Here is an 18,496-nt window from a genome sequence, read left to right on the forward strand (position 1 = left end):
GATAATTTGTATTAAAGCTGCAAAACCTCTTATTTCTAAAGGGATCATTTTGTTGTGTCCTTGGCACAAAGGCTTTGGTTTTATTTTCTGTAAAGCCCTCAACAAGAGTTGGAGGAGAAAGCTCTGCTGGGACAGATCCATGTGGTTGAAGGTTCGTTTGGTGCTAGGAACACCACAAATCTCTTTGTTGTGGCTAACATGGCTCTTCTGGGAGGGAGAGCTGCACTGCCCAGACTGAGATGGTGGAGCAGTTGTGCAGGCCAAGTGATGAGGACCTGTGGCTTGGTGCACACTGATTTTCACCATTGGTTGCTTGAGGAGGAAGAAGGTTGGATGTCAGTGTAGAGCTGGAGCAAGGGAAATACCTTTCCCTTTTTAGGACTTGAAGTATTTCTCTAGTTGGAGTTAGCTCAGCGTGGTTGTAGGCTTTCACCTGTAGGCAGAGAGAAATAAAGATGTAACAGATGAAATATCTAATTTTTGCTAGAAAAAGAGGAAATCAGCTAGCATCCCGAGAGCTGTCTCATTTTCAAACGCTTCATGCTTGGAATCATTACAGACGGTGCAGCGATTCGCCTCTGGGGAAAGCCAAATGAAACTGCACAAAACCATGTCTCAGGGAGAGATCGGGAAGCTGGCGGCCTCGCAGAAGAGTCTGGCTCCAGACGGGAGGTAGGAAACATGACTGGAGATGGGAGAGAAGTCCCTCCCATATCCTTCTTGCTTTCCATCACCTTGCTGAACCACCCCGGCTCCTCTGGAGCTCCACCAGCCAAAACCGGCACATGAATTATTTCTCCCCCCTTTTCTACATGACCGTGGGCATGATCAATTAGAAGAGGCATCCTGCTCACATCGTAATAAAGCTTTGACAACACGGGCTAAATGTGCCATCCCAAACCACCCAATTGCATGCATGAAACTTGAGTTTCTTGCCTTTCCTGAGGACAAGTAGCCTGGTTTCCCTGGTAGAAGTTATGTGGATTTAAGTCCTCCTTAAACGTCATGAAGGTCCAGGAGATTTGGGGTAGTTTTAGGTAGAAAGACATTTTCCTAGTTAAGGTGGTTCTTCTTTTCACAACTTATTTCCAGGCCTCAGCGAGCCAAGATGAGGTTCTGGGTAAAGGGAAAGCAGGGGGAAAAGAAGACCCCACGGGAGAAGCTTGCTACCCAATCTGAGCTGCTGGAGCTGTACGCAGAGCAAGAAACCCCTAGCAGGGAGGTGATTTCTGGCTTGCAGCTTGGTGAAGGTAAGTGGTGGGGTGGCATGGTGCTAGTGTTGTAAGGACCAGAGAAATTGCGTTTGTTCTCATTGCAGAAGGAAAAGTGAGTGTAAATCTGGCTGTACACTACAACCAAGCATAGCCCATTATATAGGGGCTTGAATAAAGATATAGAACCCATGAAGGTTGGCTTATCTATAGGGTCAAGGTATCTGTAAATGGGAGTATTGTGTACTATGGTGTGGTCTAGCTGAGACTGCTGTGGGAAAGCAGGTTGGGAAGCTGCACAAATTGAATGTCCGTGCTGGTTTAAGTCTCTTGAATCCATGAACGATGTCAACCTGCAACAGTGGCAAGTAGGTTAAAGGATGGGATCCAAAATGGGTCTCAAGGAATTCCAGGTTGCTAATCCTCCCTGCAGCTGTCTGGACACGGACAGATGTTTCCCCTCTTGACAGAAGAAATAGCCAAAGGAAAAATGACATTTATTCTTCCTCTGAATACCACACAGTGTTTTTCTCCTCTGCAGGTTTATTCCAATGCCTATCTCCCTATTTTAGTGGCAAAATTATTTTTCATCTGCTCTTCAATCTCTTTTGCCCTTTTTAATTATTACCCATAGAGTTGGGTCCTCACCACCTGACCCCACCGCGGAGTCCTGAGCTGTCCGGTATCTACCGACGGGAGTTTAAGGAGAACAAGGAGCCCTCTCCCAAGGTGAAACGCAAGCGCAGTGTCAAGATCAGCAACGTGGCTCTGGAGCCCGTGCAGTGGCAGAACGACTCGCTGCAGATCATAACCAGCGCTAGTGACTTGAAGAGCATGGATGAGTTTCTCCTGAAAAAGGTAACTCCTGTCCTCACTGCTCCAGCTAAATCATCAGAGAGCTCAGCGAGCAGACGGAGGCAACAAAGCCAAAATTATCCTGAGGGCAGCAGTAGCAATGCTAATAATTCATCTATGGGTGCGCGGCATGCACCAGGGCAGGCTTGGAAGAGAAGATGGGCACGCTGTGCACTCACTGTGTGGTCATTCTGCACGAGCACGGCAGAGGCAGTGCTTCCGCTGCTTTGAGCTGCCCCTGGTGGCATCAGAAGCGGGTGACCTAGGAGGGCAGAAGTTGAAGGCTGCAGGGAAATGCTCATATTTCTAGTTTGCATGCAGGAGAATCATCATTAACATCATCTGCCCGTGGTGGAGCAGCTGCTCGTTAGTGCTGCTTCCTCTCACACGATGCTCTGCCGCAGCAAAAGTGGCATAGGTGCATAAACCCCTTTGGTTTCCCAGATGAATGAACTGGATAATGAGGACAGCAAGAAGGACACGCTGGTGGATGTTGTGTTCAAAAAAGCCTTGAAGGAATTCCGGCAAAACATCTTCAGCTTTTACTCCTCGGCATTGGCGGTAAGTGGCTGGATGACAGGTGAGAACTTCCTCCTCCAGGAGAAATGAGGTGCTCTGGGTTCTCCTGGTGGTGATGATGTTGCTGAGCCGTCCATTCCTGGTCTGCCTATCCCAAAGGATGGATGCTCTTCCTTTGTATTCAGTCCCATGAGCTGTAAATTTGGACTAACTCTTCCTCATTAGCCAGCTCTCAATATACGTTGAGTGGAGATTTCTGATCTCCTCATTACAGCTTGCTCCCAGTCAAATGGTAGATGACAGTAAATCAATAAAGTCAATTTGCCACCCAAAGTGCCTGGAAACCTTTTCTACATTTGAGAGTGATGGAGACATCTGAGCAACACGAAGATCTGCTCGTCTGCTGCTTCTGAATCTGAGCAATGATTGTTTCAGCTTATGATCACAGTGATCAAAAAAGCTGTTTTATTGCCCAGATTGTACATAAAGTTCCCTCTAAGATTTGAGCTGGCACTTAACGTCCTCCTTCTCTGTGCACTGAGAAGCTACCCTGCCAAAGGTCACGAAACAACTCTCTATTAAATAATCCCTTTTTCCTTCTTTTAATCATATTTGGACTTTCCCTGAGCAGTTGGAAGCCAGTCAGGCTGAAATAATTGTCTGGAGCAGAAAAGGCAGTCTGGGGTGTGTAAAAATCACTTTTCTTTTTGCTTCTGTTTCCTTAAAAGATGGATGATGGAAAAAGCATCCGCTATAAGGACCTCTACGCCTTATTTGAGCAAATTCTGGAGAAGACCATGAGGCTTGAGCAGAGGGACTGGAGTGAGTCTCCAGTTAAAGTCTGGGTCAATACCTTCAAAGTCTTCCTGGATGAATATATGATAGAGTACAAACCCCTGGACTACACCGCGGTGAAGGTAGTTGGCACTTTTCTTAAGGCCCTTGAAGATTTGTGAACTGTCTTTCCATAGGGTTGTGTTCTCTGTAGACACATGGCAACCTCTGTTGTATTCTCCTCTGCTTTAAGCTGAGGTCGATAACTTATGCCAGCACACAAGGCATGATTCGTTGGTTGCGTTTCACTGAGTTCAGAAAACCCCAGTTCACTTCTGGGCTGAGCTTGGCCATGGCCAATGTCAACATGTAGATATTGTCTTCAGGGCAAAGCTGCAGCCATCTGTGGATGCTTGGAAGGGCAGCTCTTGGTGATTCTTTTTTAGTTTGGGGGTTTTTTTTTCGATCTTTGAGAGAAAGTGAGGGAGATACGAGCTTTCCTAGTCTCTTGACCTCTTCCCAAGTGACCACATAATTCACCATCAGTTGGGTTGTAGAAGGGGACATGGGCAGTGGCAGGCCTCAGGGTATAGGTAGAGTTTTTAGAGCAGTCAGAGCTTGCAGTGTGCCTTTTACTAACCTGATCTCATTGCTTTCTGCTCCATATTGTCTGTGAGGACAACCACGGGGTCTCGGACTGGGATTGGGAGATGGTGTTTATTGTACAAATATTCCATCTTCTGGCTCTCCTGCTCCGAGTCCTCCCCAGGCTCCTCTCCAGGCAGTTTTTCTTTGGAGCAGGCTGAACATCAGTCTGCAGGGCTGTGCCACATTCTCCCTGGGTGTCTTGCATGAGATGGGAGAGCTTTATGTCACTGATGCTGGACTTGGAGCTAGAGCAGCAGCTAACCTTAACTCTGAGATGAAGATGGGGACAGTTGTCCAGGGGATTTCTGACAACAGGGTGATCTGTAGGAGAGTTTTCTAGAGTTACTCTCCTGGGGCTGCAGGTGCACCAGAAGATGGGGCTGGAAAGCAGTGGGCACCATTAGATATGAGCCCTCTGTACGTTCTACCTGGGAAAATTGCCCATAAATATGCTGAAATCTCTTTCTAATACCAGGTGCCAAAAACAGAACGAAAAAAGAGAAGAAAAAAGGAAGCGGATGTGGTGAGTTGAGCACTCTGTGCCTGTGCATTAAAAAAAAAATATCCTGTGGCCAGAATGACGAATGATGAGACCTGCTCATGACACACCCTATGCTGAGATCTGAACACCACACTGTAATGAGCATGCAGCCCTGAAAGATCGTGCTAGAAAGATGGACAAGGTGGATTTGGTTTGCTTGGTCAAGGATCACGTCCCAGATCAGTGAAGACAGTAAACGTAATGTTAGGAGTTACCATAGAAGAACTGAGACCAAAACAAGAAGTGCTGTTCTGGGTTTCTGCATAAACTTATAGTGTGTGTTTTACATTTCTAATATCAGAGATGTGGGAGATTACATCTCCTTTTTTCCTAAAGGATGTGATAGTACTGGGAAGGATGCAGGTGCAAAGCAAAAAGAGGCCATGGAGGCATAGAAGACCTTCCTAACATGGATAACTTGACCATCCAACCTCAGTCAAACACAGTTTCTAACCTCCTTGTGTGACGGTTTTGTTCTCATACAGGCTGGATGTCTGTTTGACTTGCCTATGGGGTTACTGGGTTGAAAAGGAAACAAAGATAGCAAATAATAGCTAAAAGTTGGAGAGCTGTTCATCTCCCTGTTTTGCATCAGACTGAGCACCTGTCTCCTTTTTCTTACCACCTAACTTTTATCACCGCAGGTAGAAGAGCACAACGGTCACATTTTTAAGGCGACCCAGTACAGCATCCCCACCTACTGTGAATATTGTTCCTCCTTGATCTGGATAATGGACAGGGCTTCTGTTTGTAAATGTAAGAATGCTCTCTTCAGTCTTTTTTCATGTGCTTGTATCACAGTGATGAGGTTTTGGATTTTGGAAGCTGTTTGCTGCTGTTTCCTGCAACCCCACTCTCAGACTGTTGAGTTTTTTCACATTAGAAGAACTTTTGAGACAGGTTTCTGAAGTCAGCTAGTAACTCCATCCCAGCAGTCCTTCCAGGTCCTCATGGTACAGTTAGTTTTGGGGGGGGGGGAGCTTTGCATTACACATCTTATCCCATAAGGTCATATGGTCATCCCGTATAGTCAAACCATACTTAAGTGTCATGGTAAAAAGGATGGTAGAGTTGGGCATGGCAAACATGCCCTGCAGCTTCAGCCCATAGGATGCCTGTTGCTTGTGACCATGGAAAATTCATTTGGCTTAGCCTGTCTGACCTCCGGGCACATGAAGTTTTGGGGAGTTCGGGAAAATGGAGGAGGATCAATGGGAAGGGTTGATCCATCGCTTTAGTTTTTCCAACATTTCTTTGATTAGGTTGAAAGTGCCAACCTGGGGTATTTCGCGCTGATGTCCAGTGCAGGAAGAATACAGATTAGGTGCTATTTCAAACTTCTTGGCAGGTATCCATGCCTGATGGCTCAGAGTCACTTATGGATTATTTTCCAAATTGATCTATCAGGAGTTTTTTAATGTTTCAGGGACTTAAATATGGGACCATTAATTTTAAAGACTTCATTTTTTTTGTTTGAGTGGATCTAGTCTAGACTTGGCCACTGGAAACTGCAAATTCAATGTGCTTTTAATGTGCTAGTCCCAAGAGGAGCTACTTCATTCATATTAATTCATATTTCTCTAGAAATCTGACTGTTTGGATTATTATATACTACTTTTTTTTTTGTTGCAGTATGTAAATACGCTTGTCACAAGAAGTGCTGTCTTAAAACCACAACCAAGTGCTCCAAAAAGGTGAATATCTCATTCTTTTTCTTTCATTAAATACCTTTCAGACGGCAATCCCAAGCTTGTATACAAAAATGTTTGCAGGCACAGAATTTGATATAATGCTGGCAATAAGCCTCTTTTGATCAGGAGCTTGGACCAGAGATCCCTGAAGGTCTCTCCAACCAGTGCTTCAGTGTTTGCGTGTATTTTGGGATAACACAGCGATGCATCGCTCCTTATCTGCCCAGTCGTGCAGCAGATGTTGCAGTGATGTTCCCTGCCTTGTAACCACACTGAATAATAGAAAACTTCTTTGTTTTACAGCTTTTAAGGACTTGGAAATGTGGGGTTATTCTTGGAAATATGGGTTATTCTTAACCCTGCTGGTACCTGCTCAGACTCTTGGTCCCCGATCAGCAGCAGCACTACAGCTGAGCGAGGAAGGGTGGGTGGAGGATGCTCAAGCACTCACCGTGCTCCTTAGAGGGGAATTAAATATTGTTTGCTGGGTTTAAGGGTGTGGGGGACAGTGAATGATTGCAGCAGATCACCCCAGCTAACAAGGGATCATCAAGATTTGGTGTTTTTTCTTAAAAATAGTTTATTTTGTGCCCAAAAGAAGGATAGTACATCTAGGATAATAACGTGTGCAAGGCTTTACCAGCTCACTGGGAAGCTTCTTCGGGAAGAGCAGCCTCCATAATACAAAGCCTCTGTAAAGCTGCATGATTACATTCTTCCCAAGAAATAATCTGAATATATGCATTGAAGGTATATATATTAATATATTTGTATTTGGAATATATATTGTATTTTTGCTGCATTCTTTCACTTTCTGGCAGTATTTCTTCAGGAGCTGGGAACACCTCGTATGCGTTTCTGCTCTAAAATCTGGGAAGTTCAATGAGATCTCTGATTATTTTTTTTTTCAGAGAAGCTCAGAGATGCTTGAAGCCTTCTCATTTCTTGGGATTTCTCTGCACAAGGAAGTTTTTGTGCTCTACCCAAGGAAGCAAGTTCAATGGTAGCAAGCTCTCCTCAGTAGCTTTCCACTTGGGCAGTTGGAGGTCCTTCTTTAGGAAGCCTCTGGCTTGTCTGTACTTGGTGGGTTAACATTTTTAGGGTTGTTTTCAGCGACAGGGAGCCACAAGCCACCCATTATGATTTGAGAAAGAGGTCTTTATTTTCTGGCTGTGGTTGATTTTCTAACTGTTAGCCTTGTCCCAGGCTGGATCTGTTTCTCCACGTCTACTGTGAAGTTGAGCAAATCCCAAGCACATCTCTCTCGATGGCCATAGAATTGCTTTCACCCATACTTAGTCCTCATCTTGGAGCTACTTGATTTTGAGTAAAGTAGCACATGGATTTTGTGGCATTGCATTTGCTGATGGTTTTAGCAGCCAAGCAGGCTGGCTGAACAACCGGTGATGAATTTCAACTGGTAGCTAGAACTGGGTGTTCCTGGGGTGGTTTTTTCCCTAGAGCGTGAAACAGCATGAGCGTCTTCCCCTCACCATCTCATAAGGTTGAGAAGATCAATGAAAGGATGACACTGAATGGGAAAAACAAAGATGCAGAAGTGGTTATAGGGGGACCTGTGACTTGGGACATGGTTACCACCATCTTGCTGATGACTGGGTTGCAGCATGTGCCATTTCATGTTCCTTTTGCTGGGGCTGGACATTTGTGTCAAAATTTTACTGGGTCTTTTGGCTTTTCCAACCCAGAATCTTCTGTGCGGGAGGACTTTGTTCACATTTGAATTTGCTAGATAGCAAATCTCCAGTGAGCTTTTGCAGCCAGCAAAAGGGTCTTTCCTGGCAGATGTAGATGGGTTTTTTCATGCTTTTAGTTTGGCATCATGTTTGTTCACAGACATTTTGTAATTGCCAATGCTGCAAGGTGATGTAAGTACCTGAGACTCAGATTTACCTGTTCTGCTTTGTGCATCCTCTCTGGGGACTGAAATCATCCCTGGAGATGGTTCCAGAGAGGCAGAAGGTGGAGGATCATGCCCAGCTGCGTTGGCTCTGCCAGGCTGAGAATATAACCACAGCGGCGTGGTTAAAGAAAGAAAATCCAAACTTTTATGTCTTCAGGTCATAATTGGTCCAGAGACTAATTTAGCTTTGCAAGATGTACATTGCTGGCTGTCCCGTCCTCCTTCATTAGACTCACTTGCACGTCACCTGGAACAGCTGAAGAAGTCTGAATAGCAGTCAGACCCAAGTGCTGCGGCAGCATTGCTTCCTAAAAGGATTTTAAAACCCTTTTTTTTCCTTTTGCTTTTCAGTATGACCCCGAGCTCTCATCTCGGCAGTTCGGTGTAGAGCTCTCCCGGTTGACCAGTGAGGAGCGAGCGGTGCCAGTGCTGGTGGAGAAGCTCATCAACTACATTGAAATGCACGGGCTGTACACAGAGGGCATTTACAGAAAATCAGGGTCCACCAACAAGATCAAGGAGCTGCGGCAAGGACTTGATACGGGTAAAAGGATGGAAAAGAAAAAAAAAAAAACAAAACAAAACAAAACAAACAAACAAACAAAAAACAAACAAACAAACAAAAAAAACACATAGGTAGAAAAATCTCTGGGACAGCAAGGTTGGATGTAAGGAAGATGGGATGCTTCATTGGGGTGAAACAAGGGAGTGGTCCTGCCTTCCCCAACAGTGGGCTGTGCGAGTGATGCTTTCACGTCTCCAACCAAAACTCAAGTCATGGACTCATCCTTTTTTGGGTGCAATACATGAAAAATTAATTCTAGTTGAGGGAAAACGCTGTCTTGCTTACACTGTAGCAATTGATGCCAGCAAGAAAAGAAATCCTGGTCCCACCTAAGGATACTTGCCCTGAAAAATGCATTTCTCTCTAATTTCAACATGTGGAGCTGACATCAGGTCTGGATGTCTTGCCATTAAACACAGTGTGGTTTTGGGGTGGCACGTGAACATTTTCTATCTTAGAGGAGTAGCTTGTCATAGAATGGTTTGGGTTGGAAGGGACCTTTAAAGATCATCTAGTCCAACCCTCTGGCTTCACTAATGGCTTCATATTGACTGTTGCCTCTTGTTTTTTTCCTTTTTCCTCAATGTGCTGCTGAACTCAGACATTGATAATGTGAATTTAGATGACTATAACATCCACGTCATCGCCAGTGTGTTCAAGCAGTGGCTCCGAGATCTGCCCAACCCTCTCATGACCTTTGAGCTGTATGAGGAGTTTCTGCGGGCAATGGGTAAGGCGCCTCCTTCGCTATCCCTTTCCCTTGGCAGAGGGAAATGGTGGCCGCTTTTAGTGCCGACCTTTTTATTTACTCTTTGGGCCCAAACCAGCTGGTTTTGCCAGATTAGATTTTCCTGGTTTCAAAGTCTGATTTTTTTGGCTATAAGGGGGTTTTTGTGCAAAGCCACGGGCAGTTCAGTCTCACCTGTGCTGGCATGCATTTGCATTGCGCTTCAGCAGATTTCAGCCCAGATCACTAGCCAGAAGATCCATCATTTAAGTATTAAAAGTAAGTAAGCGTTAAGAAGGTATCATTTTAAATAGGAGGAAGAAATAGAAGCTGCCTCTAAATGCTGGTACCTTCCCTGCAGGCCTCCAGGAGAGGAAGGAGACAGTGAGGGGAGTGTATTCGGTCATCGACCAGCTCTCCCGCACCCATCTCAGCACCTTGGAACGTCTCATCTTCCACCTGGTGAGGTACGTTGGGCCAGGGCAGCTTCAGGCAACAGGAGGGGGCATCCTTCATACCAAAATAACTGAAACCAAGAGCAGGTGGGCAAAAGAAAGGGAAAAGCTTTCAGGTCCATCATGTCTTCCAGGAGGTGGCCCCAGAGCTGTTTCTCCAAAGGATGGTTGTATTGATGAGCAACCTCCGTAGTGCTCTGGTTGTTCATGGTGCCCGTGGGTCCAAGGTGCCTCGCCACTGCAGGGACAGGTTTTTTGGATGGAAAATGCCAGTTGTTTGCCTGCCTTGGAAACACCTGAGATGTCTTCAGGTTTGGCTTTCTCCATCGAGCAGGGCAAAGATGAGGGCAGAGCAGCGTGCTTGTTAGCAGAGCTAGACTTCGCCATAGAAATGTCATCTCCTCCGTTCATCCGTGGCCATGTGGAAGAGGTGCAGAGGAGGTCCCTTCACCTCTGACTTCTCTCTTAATCCCTATTTTTTTTAGGATTGCCCTCCAAGAAGAGACCAACCGCATGTCAGCCAATGCCTTGGCCATCGTCTTTGCTCCCTGTATCCTCCGCTGTCCGGATACAACGGATCCTCTGCAGAGCGTTCAGGACATCAGTAAAACCACCACGTAAGACTGTGGTGCTAGACCATACAGCTCTATAACCATTGCCACGTCACCACTCGTATCTTGATAACCCTTAGCACAGTCAAATGGCTCGAGAATAGAGTGCTTTAGCATGGAAATTATAAACACATATTAAATGCATCTTCATGAAGATATTTCATATTCTCTCAATCCTCAAGAGGTTGCTCAATGGGGATTTTAAAGCGATGAAGGATCCACAAGAGCAGATTAACTTGCGCTCCTGCCCAGCATCTTAGCAGGAAAAGGTGGAGCCTGTGCTGACGTGGTTTTATAGTTAATCCCATTTGTGGCAAGCAGATCTTTATTCTTACTTAATTTTGTGGGTTTTATTTGAGGAGGTGAGCTTGTTTGATCTGCAGCAATATTAATAATGTGTACTTAGATTTCTTGAAGGTATTTGACATAATTGCAAAGGTTTTAAAAAGAAAAAGTGAAGTATTTGCCCAAATTCAACGGATTCATATTCAATAGATTAAAAAATAGATAATGGAGACAATGATAGTAATGGAAAGGGCTGGGCTTCTGGAAGAGGTGGGTTTTCTCCAGCAAGTATTAAAATTGTTGAAGATGAGAACGTGCTTTGAGACCCAGCTAGTAGGAGCTTTCATCCTTCAACAGGATTTCTCTGTAGCTTCTCCCTTAGACTTTCGCATAGCACATCCTCTAATTTTATTATGTGGAAAGGATTATTTTTTAGCCCAAACACACTCCTGACAGCATTAAACCGTCAGCTCAGATAAACAAGCTTGCTGCAGCGTTACTGCGTGCAAGTGAGTTGGAAGCAACCTGCCTTCCCCAGGTTTGTATTTCCTTGATCACTGTTTCAAGGGGAATTTCCACTACCTTGTGGTTTGCAGCTGGAGCTTTCTCCCCCTGTGCCTTTCCTTCAGGGCAGATCTTCAGACAAGACAGAGACAGCTCAGATGAAATCGTTTCATCCTCCCATTTTGTCTTCTTTTGTTTTTTTTTTTTTTTTTACTTTCCCCCCTTAGTTGTGTAGAATTAATCATCATTGAGCAGATGAACAAATACAAGGCTCGTCTCAAAGACATCAACAGCCTGGAGTTTGCAGAGAACAAAGCCAAAAGCCGCCTCTCCTTGATCCGCAGATCGATGGTGAGATGCCAAAGCTGTCTCTGTCCCCTCCTGTCCTCTCCTTGCCCTTGAAGCAACCCTACTTTATCTTCTCCTGCTTATCCCAGCCTCCCAAACCCCTCACAACCTCCCACGCCATTTCCCTCAGGACAAGGACCCCTCAGCCCTGTGGTGGCTCCTCGCCTTTGCAGGGAGTCATATCGAAGCACAGGGAGGTGGGAACAGTCTGTGGAAACGCGGTCGCTCCAGCTCAGCCGTTCCTGCTCAATGTTTCCACCTTCGTTTGAGCTTGTTTGGTTCTGGGTTGAGTCAAGCCTTCTGTTGACCAGCTCAACATCTCCCCATGGGAGACCTGGACCATCCTTTTTCATGCTCCGTTGCATTATCTGAAGCCAAAACGAGTTCCCCCAAAGGCTCTCCCTGCTCCCGCACCACCTTTTTGGGAGCCTCAAACCCATCTCATTGAGCTTCCATGCTTCCTGGGGGGCCGGCAGGCTGTGGATGCACGCTGTGCTTGGCTTGTGGGGCTGCGGGAGCGGGACGGACTTGGCACAGCACGGTTGTCCCAGTCTTGGGCTGAGGAGCCGAGCAGCCCCTCTGCTTGGACCTGCCTGCTGTGGTCCTCAGCGACACGTTGCTCCTGCTTTTTTGGGGATGAATTCCAAGCAGGGGCTGCCCAAGGTCGTGGGGCTGGTGCTTCAGAGCTGCCCTGCTCATCCCGGTTAAAAAAAAAACCAAACCAACACAAGATAAAAATGGCAAAAACGGGTTTTTTGGAGGGGCAACAGGCATGTGCACTCTAACCTTCTGCTTTCCTTTTCATCTCCTCTCTAATCCAGAAACCTGTACTAATTGCAGTTAGATTTATGAGCATAACCCGCAGTTCAATCCCGGTATGTATTAACTGCAGCGCGCCCTGCGCCAGCCGCCGCGTCCCTCCGTTGTGTGTCACCGCCGCTCATTCCAGCCCCGTCCCACCGGCCATTGTCCGTGACGTTGCCCGTCCAGTCCCCGGGCGGGCGCTGCTCCTCAGGGCCACCGTTTCTCTCGCAGGTCCCTCGGGCAGCAGGAGATCGGGACGGCCGGTGCTCGGCCATCCCTGCAAACAGCTCCTCGCAAAACCGCTTTCCACCCCTTTCCCCCCTTCCTACTTATTTTTTTTTTCTACTTTATTTTCTTCCGCCATCCTGTGCTTCCCTCCTTTTTGCTTTGCTTGACTCATCCCTTCCCTTCCCACCCCAATTTCTGCTCGCTCGGGGTGCGTTTCAGCATCAAGTTGCTTTGGCGGTGCTGCTGTATCTTGACATGGTGAATAAAAACCCCAGCTCGGATGCCTCAGAGACCATGAGGCATCCAAAGGTCTCCTCCACCTTCTTGGAGGAGGACCACCACCACCACCTTGCATGCAAGGTGAGGACGGCCAGGTTTGAATTGCCAGGGGTCCAGCAACCCCCTGTATTCCCCAATTCCATCCCAGCTTGAGTTTGAGTTCCCAGTGAGACTGCAGCGGGAAAGGAAAGGACCTGCAGGTTTTGGGGGATACCCGTGGGGCTGTTTCCCTTCCTACCAGGTTCAGCCCATGTTGCTTCTCCCCGTGCTTCAGCATCCGCGAGGGTCAGGAGATGGAGAACAAAATTCAAGCTCTGCTCCTCTGTTTTGCAAGCACACCATTTTGCAGAGGCTTAAGTCCACGAGCTGGTGGGATCTTTGGGATCTCCGGGGTTTTGGCTAATAGGATTCAGGTAGCTGTGCTTCAGCTCAGGAGCCCACGTGAGGAAGTGTCGTCAGAAGAACACTAGGACGTGAGAGCAGCTTTGCTGCCAAAGAAAGGTCTCTGATGTTAAAAGTTGAAAGGGGTAAAATGGAGCAAATCTCACTTTTAAAGGAAAAAAAGCGGGGCTCTTTTGCCCTGCAAATCTGCTCTGGGCACATGGGTTATCAGGAAGACCCAGGGATGCCCCAGCTGCAGGGTTTAAAAAGTCCCTACGGGGAGAAAAGCTGCATTGCAACGAGTTCTTCAACTGCAAGGAGATGCCAGTTCATCCTGGGTGATGGTTGTCGGGAGGAGGGCAGCAAGTGGTGGACATGACTCAGGCCGGTTGACATCTCCTAAGTCCTGGTCAGTTCAGGATCTTGAATTTAGAAGATGAGATGTGTCTGGTTATGATAACAGTTCAGATAAAAGCTTTTTAATGCCTGTGGGGTCTTTCATCCCCAAATATCCATCTTTTTCTTCTACTCCGTGGAGTAGATCTGTAGAGCTGGTCCTCAAAAGATTAAAACAGCGGCATATATAATATTCCTCCATACGTACTGTCCCCATTTGAGTCCTTTTTCAGTGTCGGTTTTGATATTAAAAAAACTCCAGGTGGTTCTTCAGAGCTGCAGTAAACCTCCCCATTTAACCGTGGACACAAAAATTAGCATCTGTTTTCTTATAACGGACCATTGGAGGTGGTCTTGGTTTCTGGATCACGTGTACATGAGATCAGAGCATGGACAACATGATTAGGTGTGAGTTACCGAAGGAGTCAGTGGAGACCCGTGCGGTGCTCGGGAAACGCCAAGGGTGGGTGAGGGAAGGATGCGAGACACGAGCTAATGATACAGCGGGAGCCGGGTGCCCTGAAATCAGAGCCCTGGTGATGCTCCCACCCAAAGCCAGGGACACCCGGCAGGTCAAGCTTCCCATCGCACGGGCCGTGGGCTTTGCGGAAACTCATCCTGCCACCAGCTGGGCTTGCTTGGAAGTCCAGGTTGCACTTGGTCCATCAGCTGGTCCATCACCTGGTAACTAGTCCATCAGCACCATCCCCACCACCTTCATCCGCACCCCCGCCAGTGTGTTGAGTCCTCCTGGTACCTCTCCCAGCCTGGGGTGAGATTTTTGAGGGTCCTGGGTGCAACCACCAGCAGCGCACTGAGGACCAACGGCCAGGGCCATCGTCTTCGTTCCTCGGGAGAGCATTGTGGTTGGCACCTGAGTTGTCTGCAAAAGCAAATCACCTTGTCTGGTGGTGACGCTGTTGTCTCTCTTCAGGGCAAAGGACGTGTGCGACGTGGTGCCTACCCCAGCCCGACATCCCCCGTTGCCGTGCGCTTGCCCTCGGTGACGGATGTCCCGGAGGAGACCATGAGCAGCGAGGAAGCCATGGAGATGGAGGTAACGGAGCAGCAGCAAGTGGCCATGCAGCAGGAGGAGAAGGTGCTGACTGAGCAGATCGAGAGCCTGCAGAAGGAAAAGTAAGTCTGGCCGAGGGTTCAAGCCACGTCCCCTAGCTACAGGCTGCCTGTGGATGTTGCTTGACATCGTACGGTTGGCGTGCTGCTCAGAGTGGCTTGGAGGACTCCATCCCTCCATGATCTCTTGCGTCCCTTCCTTCTCCCCACCTTTCTGGTCCCGTTGGGTCGATGGCACTGGGTTGGGTTTTGGCAGGGAGGAGCTGACGTTCGAGATGCTGACACTGGAGCCTCGTGCCTCCGACGACGAAACCCTCGAGTCCGAAGCCTCCATCGGCACTGCCGACAGCTCTGAAAATTTGAACTTTGACTCCGAAGGAGCCGTCTCCGATCGCTCGGGTAAATCCAGGTGTTTTGGGGCTTATCATAGAACGGTTTGGGTTGCAAGGGACTTTCAAAGATCATCCAGTCCTACCCCCTTGCAATGAGCAGGGACGCTTTCAACTCGATTGGATTGCTCAAGTTTTTTCAATAGCTTGGGGGGGGTCTATTTGTTTTTTCCTCCCTGCTCTTGATGTATGGCAATTTAAATGGGTGTAAAGAGGGGGGGGGTTAAGGGTTAAAACACGTGGACGTGGGGAGGTGGGTGGTAGCACCCAAGGTTTGAGGGGGAGGTGAGCGCTCCTCCGGTGCCACTGTGTCATCCCGGGTGGCGCTACCTCCAGTGAGGTGCCGGGAACGGCCTGGCTCGCCGCCGTGCGTCCCCGGGGAGCGGCACCGAGGTGCCGGGTGGTTTTCGGGGTGTTAATCCCCCGGTGGTCCTTCCCCCCCCTCCTAGAGAGAAGCGTAGCACTTACCTCTCTGCGCCCCGCCAAGGCGGAGGGGCTGAGCCGGCTGCGAAGGCACCCCAGGGCGCGGCCAGACCCGGTGGACCCAGCCGACGCCTCCGTCTCCTCCTCCTCTTCCTCCCAATCGTCCACCTCCTGCTTGCCCCACCTGCCCCGGAAACGCTTCCAGATGTACTCCAAATCGCCTTTCTACCGAGCAGGGGGGCCTGGGGAGCCCCCCGAAACCCGGGCGAGCCCCGAGGGCTTCGTGGGACCCCTCCGCTATCCTGAGGACCGGCCTCAATTCACCACCCGCGGGACGTTCAACCCGGAGAAAGGCAAACAGAAACTGAAGAGCGTGAAAACTTCCCCCCCGAAAACCAAAGAGCCCCCCGACGGGGGGGCGGGGGGGGGACGCAAGCGGAACCCCGAGGCCGACTGCACCACCGCCCAACCCCTTGTCCTCCTGGGGAGCAACGAGTTCATGGTCTGAGATGCTCCACCCCGGGGAGGCGTCGCACGCCAGAGCGCGCTCCCCACGGCTTCCTCGTTAGCGCCAGGAGGGTGAATTCTTAATTAAAAAGGCCGGTGGGGGGACAGTTTTAACGGTGGCCTTAATGGTTTTGGGGGGGGGGGGTGTTGGGGGGGGTTGGACCAGGGACGGAGGGGCACTGGCCAGCTCCTGCGCCCTTCCCCTCGGGGCATCCCCCCATCTTGGAGCATCGCGCCGCCAAATCCTCGTGCCGAATCGCCGTCGCCCGTCAGTAGGAGAAAACCAAGCCTAAAAAAAATCCCCGCGGGAGCCCCCTGAGCTCCAGCCAGCCAAGCCCTCCACGCTTTAACCACCTCATCCACGCCAACGCCAAGCGCATGGAAAAGCGTTAAAATCTGCCAAAAATCACCTTTTTTTTTTTTTTTTTTTTAACATGACCTAACCACCTTTCCACTTTTTTTTTTTTTTTTTTGAAGACCATCAGTATTAAAAAATAATAATAATAATCAAGGACTACTTGAAGCTATATTTGTTTATATGCCGGTTACTGGAGTTTGTTGTAAATATATATATATATATTTTTTTTTTTTAATATTTTTCCCCAGACAGAACGTTGGGTTGGTTTTTTTTTTAATTATTATTATTTTTTGGCCGGGGAGGAGGGAAGCAATGGGCTGAGCCGTCCTGCTGGTGTCACCACTGGTGTCACCATCCATCACTTGCCGCTACCACCTTGCTCTATACGTTGAGTTTTATTTTGAACAAGAAATCCCTGGAGGTGTAATCAGCATGATTTCAAAGCAGTGCCCATGATAGGACTAATTAGCAACACTCGCTAACGACTCGGCTCTTAATCCCTCCTGTGTCATCGTCACCCTCACCCTCGGTGGCACCCGGAGAAGCTCTGGGTACTGGAAAACCTCTGGAAAGGTGAAATTAGGAGCCCTGGGGCGCTAATTAGATTAATAAGGGCTGGATCCGTCCTTTCAGATGGGTTGGGCGTTGCAGGTTGAGCCTCATCCTCTTCCAAAACACCACCAAAAAGGCGGGAAATACTGGAAAAAAATGAGTTTTCCGAAGCATTTTGTGTTTTCCTGAGCATCCCTGGGTTTAGCCGAGCCGCCCTTTGGACCCCTCTCCCCCTGCCCAAAAGGCCGTTTCTTTCAGGGGATGGTTTATTTATTTAGGGGGTTTATTTTTATTTTATTTTATGGTTTTAAATTTTTTATTGTTTTTCTTAAACTTCTTTTTTTTTTTTTTTTTCCAACGGGGGAAGGCGATAGGTGCCGCAGGGAGAGCAGGGGCGCAGGAGCAGCATCCGCCGTGGTGCCGCGTCCCGGGAGCGGAGCCGGCCCGAGTCAGTCACCCCCCACCCACGGGGTACAGCGGGATTTCACCGTCCCCCGGGGGAAAACCGGGATTTTGGGACGGGCCCGGGATGCGCTGGGAAGGCGGGTGGTGGCCACGGAGGTGAAAGCTCCTGGGCAGCCGCCCGAAACCTCCCCGGAGCTGGAAATGAGCAGGAGCAGCCCTGGCGCTCCACGCCAAAACCAGCCATTTTCGAGCCTCTTTAGCTAAAACACCAGGAATTGCCCTCAGAGTGGCCGGGCTTGGGGGGGGGGGGGGGGTGGAAGGGCACCCTCCTCATCCTCATCCTCTGCTTTCTCACCCTTGCGGCATGAGAGCAGCGGGGAGGGTGGATCCGGCTTAGGCAGCGCCTCCAAATATATATATATGTGTATTTCTCTTGAGAGATATATATTTCCCTTATATATATATATATTTTATATATACAAAGAAAATATATTTAAAAGAATATATATTCTATATATAAAGAAAATATATAAAAAAGAATATATTCTCTGTATAAATAAAAATATATAAAGAATACATGTTTCTTTATATATTTCATATTTCTTTTATATATAACATGTATTTTTATATATAAAGAAATATATATGAGATTATATATACTATATATAAAAATACATATTTCTTTATATATTTGTATATATAAAGAAATGTATATGAGATATATACTGTATATAAAGAATACATATTCCTTTATATCTTTATATATATAAAGTCATATATAAGAAATACACCATGTATAAAGAATATATATTTCTTTATATATTTCTATATGAAGAAATATATATAAAATAAATATATACTATATATAAAGAATATCTTTATATATATTTTAATGTATTTCTTCTATATGTATAAAGAAATATATAGGTGTCTATTTCTTTATATAGAGAGTATATTTCTCTCTGTATAAAGAAATATATAGTTCATATATAAAGAATATATGTTTATATATTTTCTCTCTATATATAAATGTATACAATATATA

At 47.4% G+C, this 18,496-nt stretch overlaps 1 protein-coding gene across 9 annotated transcripts in view; it reads left to right on the forward strand.

Moving 5' to 3' along the window:
* The window catches only part of MYO9A (myosin IXA), a 189,781-nt gene extending 171,883 nt beyond the window's left edge, over positions 1 to 17,898 (forward strand). For 8 of the 9 annotated variants that reach the window (XM_042803885.1, XM_042803886.1, XM_042803893.1 and 5 more), the window contains 17 exons: positions 560 to 672; positions 1,093 to 1,250; positions 1,846 to 2,069; positions 2,511 to 2,627; positions 3,314 to 3,502; positions 4,483 to 4,530; positions 5,193 to 5,304; positions 6,181 to 6,242; positions 8,512 to 8,704; positions 9,327 to 9,455; positions 9,814 to 9,919; positions 10,393 to 10,524; positions 11,535 to 11,658; positions 12,477 to 12,530; positions 14,678 to 14,880; positions 15,074 to 15,216; positions 15,656 to 17,898. In XM_042803885.1, coding sequence (XP_042659819.1) covers positions 560 to 672; positions 1,093 to 1,250; positions 1,846 to 2,069; positions 2,511 to 2,627; positions 3,314 to 3,502; positions 4,483 to 4,530; positions 5,193 to 5,304; positions 6,181 to 6,242; positions 8,512 to 8,704; positions 9,327 to 9,455; positions 9,814 to 9,919; positions 10,393 to 10,524; positions 11,535 to 11,658; positions 12,477 to 12,530; positions 14,678 to 14,880; positions 15,074 to 15,216; positions 15,656 to 16,137 — 2,589 coding nt within the window. In that variant the 3' untranslated portion in view covers positions 16,138 to 17,898. The remainder of the gene's footprint in view (positions 1 to 559; positions 673 to 1,092; positions 1,251 to 1,845; positions 2,070 to 2,510; positions 2,628 to 3,313; positions 3,503 to 4,482; positions 4,531 to 5,192; positions 5,305 to 6,180; positions 6,243 to 8,511; positions 8,705 to 9,326; positions 9,456 to 9,813; positions 9,920 to 10,392; positions 10,525 to 11,534; positions 11,659 to 12,476; positions 12,531 to 14,677; positions 14,881 to 15,073; positions 15,217 to 15,655) is intronic. The other variant, XM_042803891.1, reaches the window with a different exon arrangement.
* Positions 17,899 to 18,496: the final 598 nt, after the last annotated feature.

Source organism: Tyto alba, unplaced genomic scaffold (assembly GCF_018691265.1).
Source record: "Tyto alba isolate M040663 unplaced genomic scaffold, T.alba_DEE_v4.0 Super-Scaffold_41, whole genome shotgun sequence".
Lineage (NCBI taxonomy): Eukaryota > Metazoa > Chordata > Aves > Strigiformes > Tytonidae > Tyto > Tyto alba.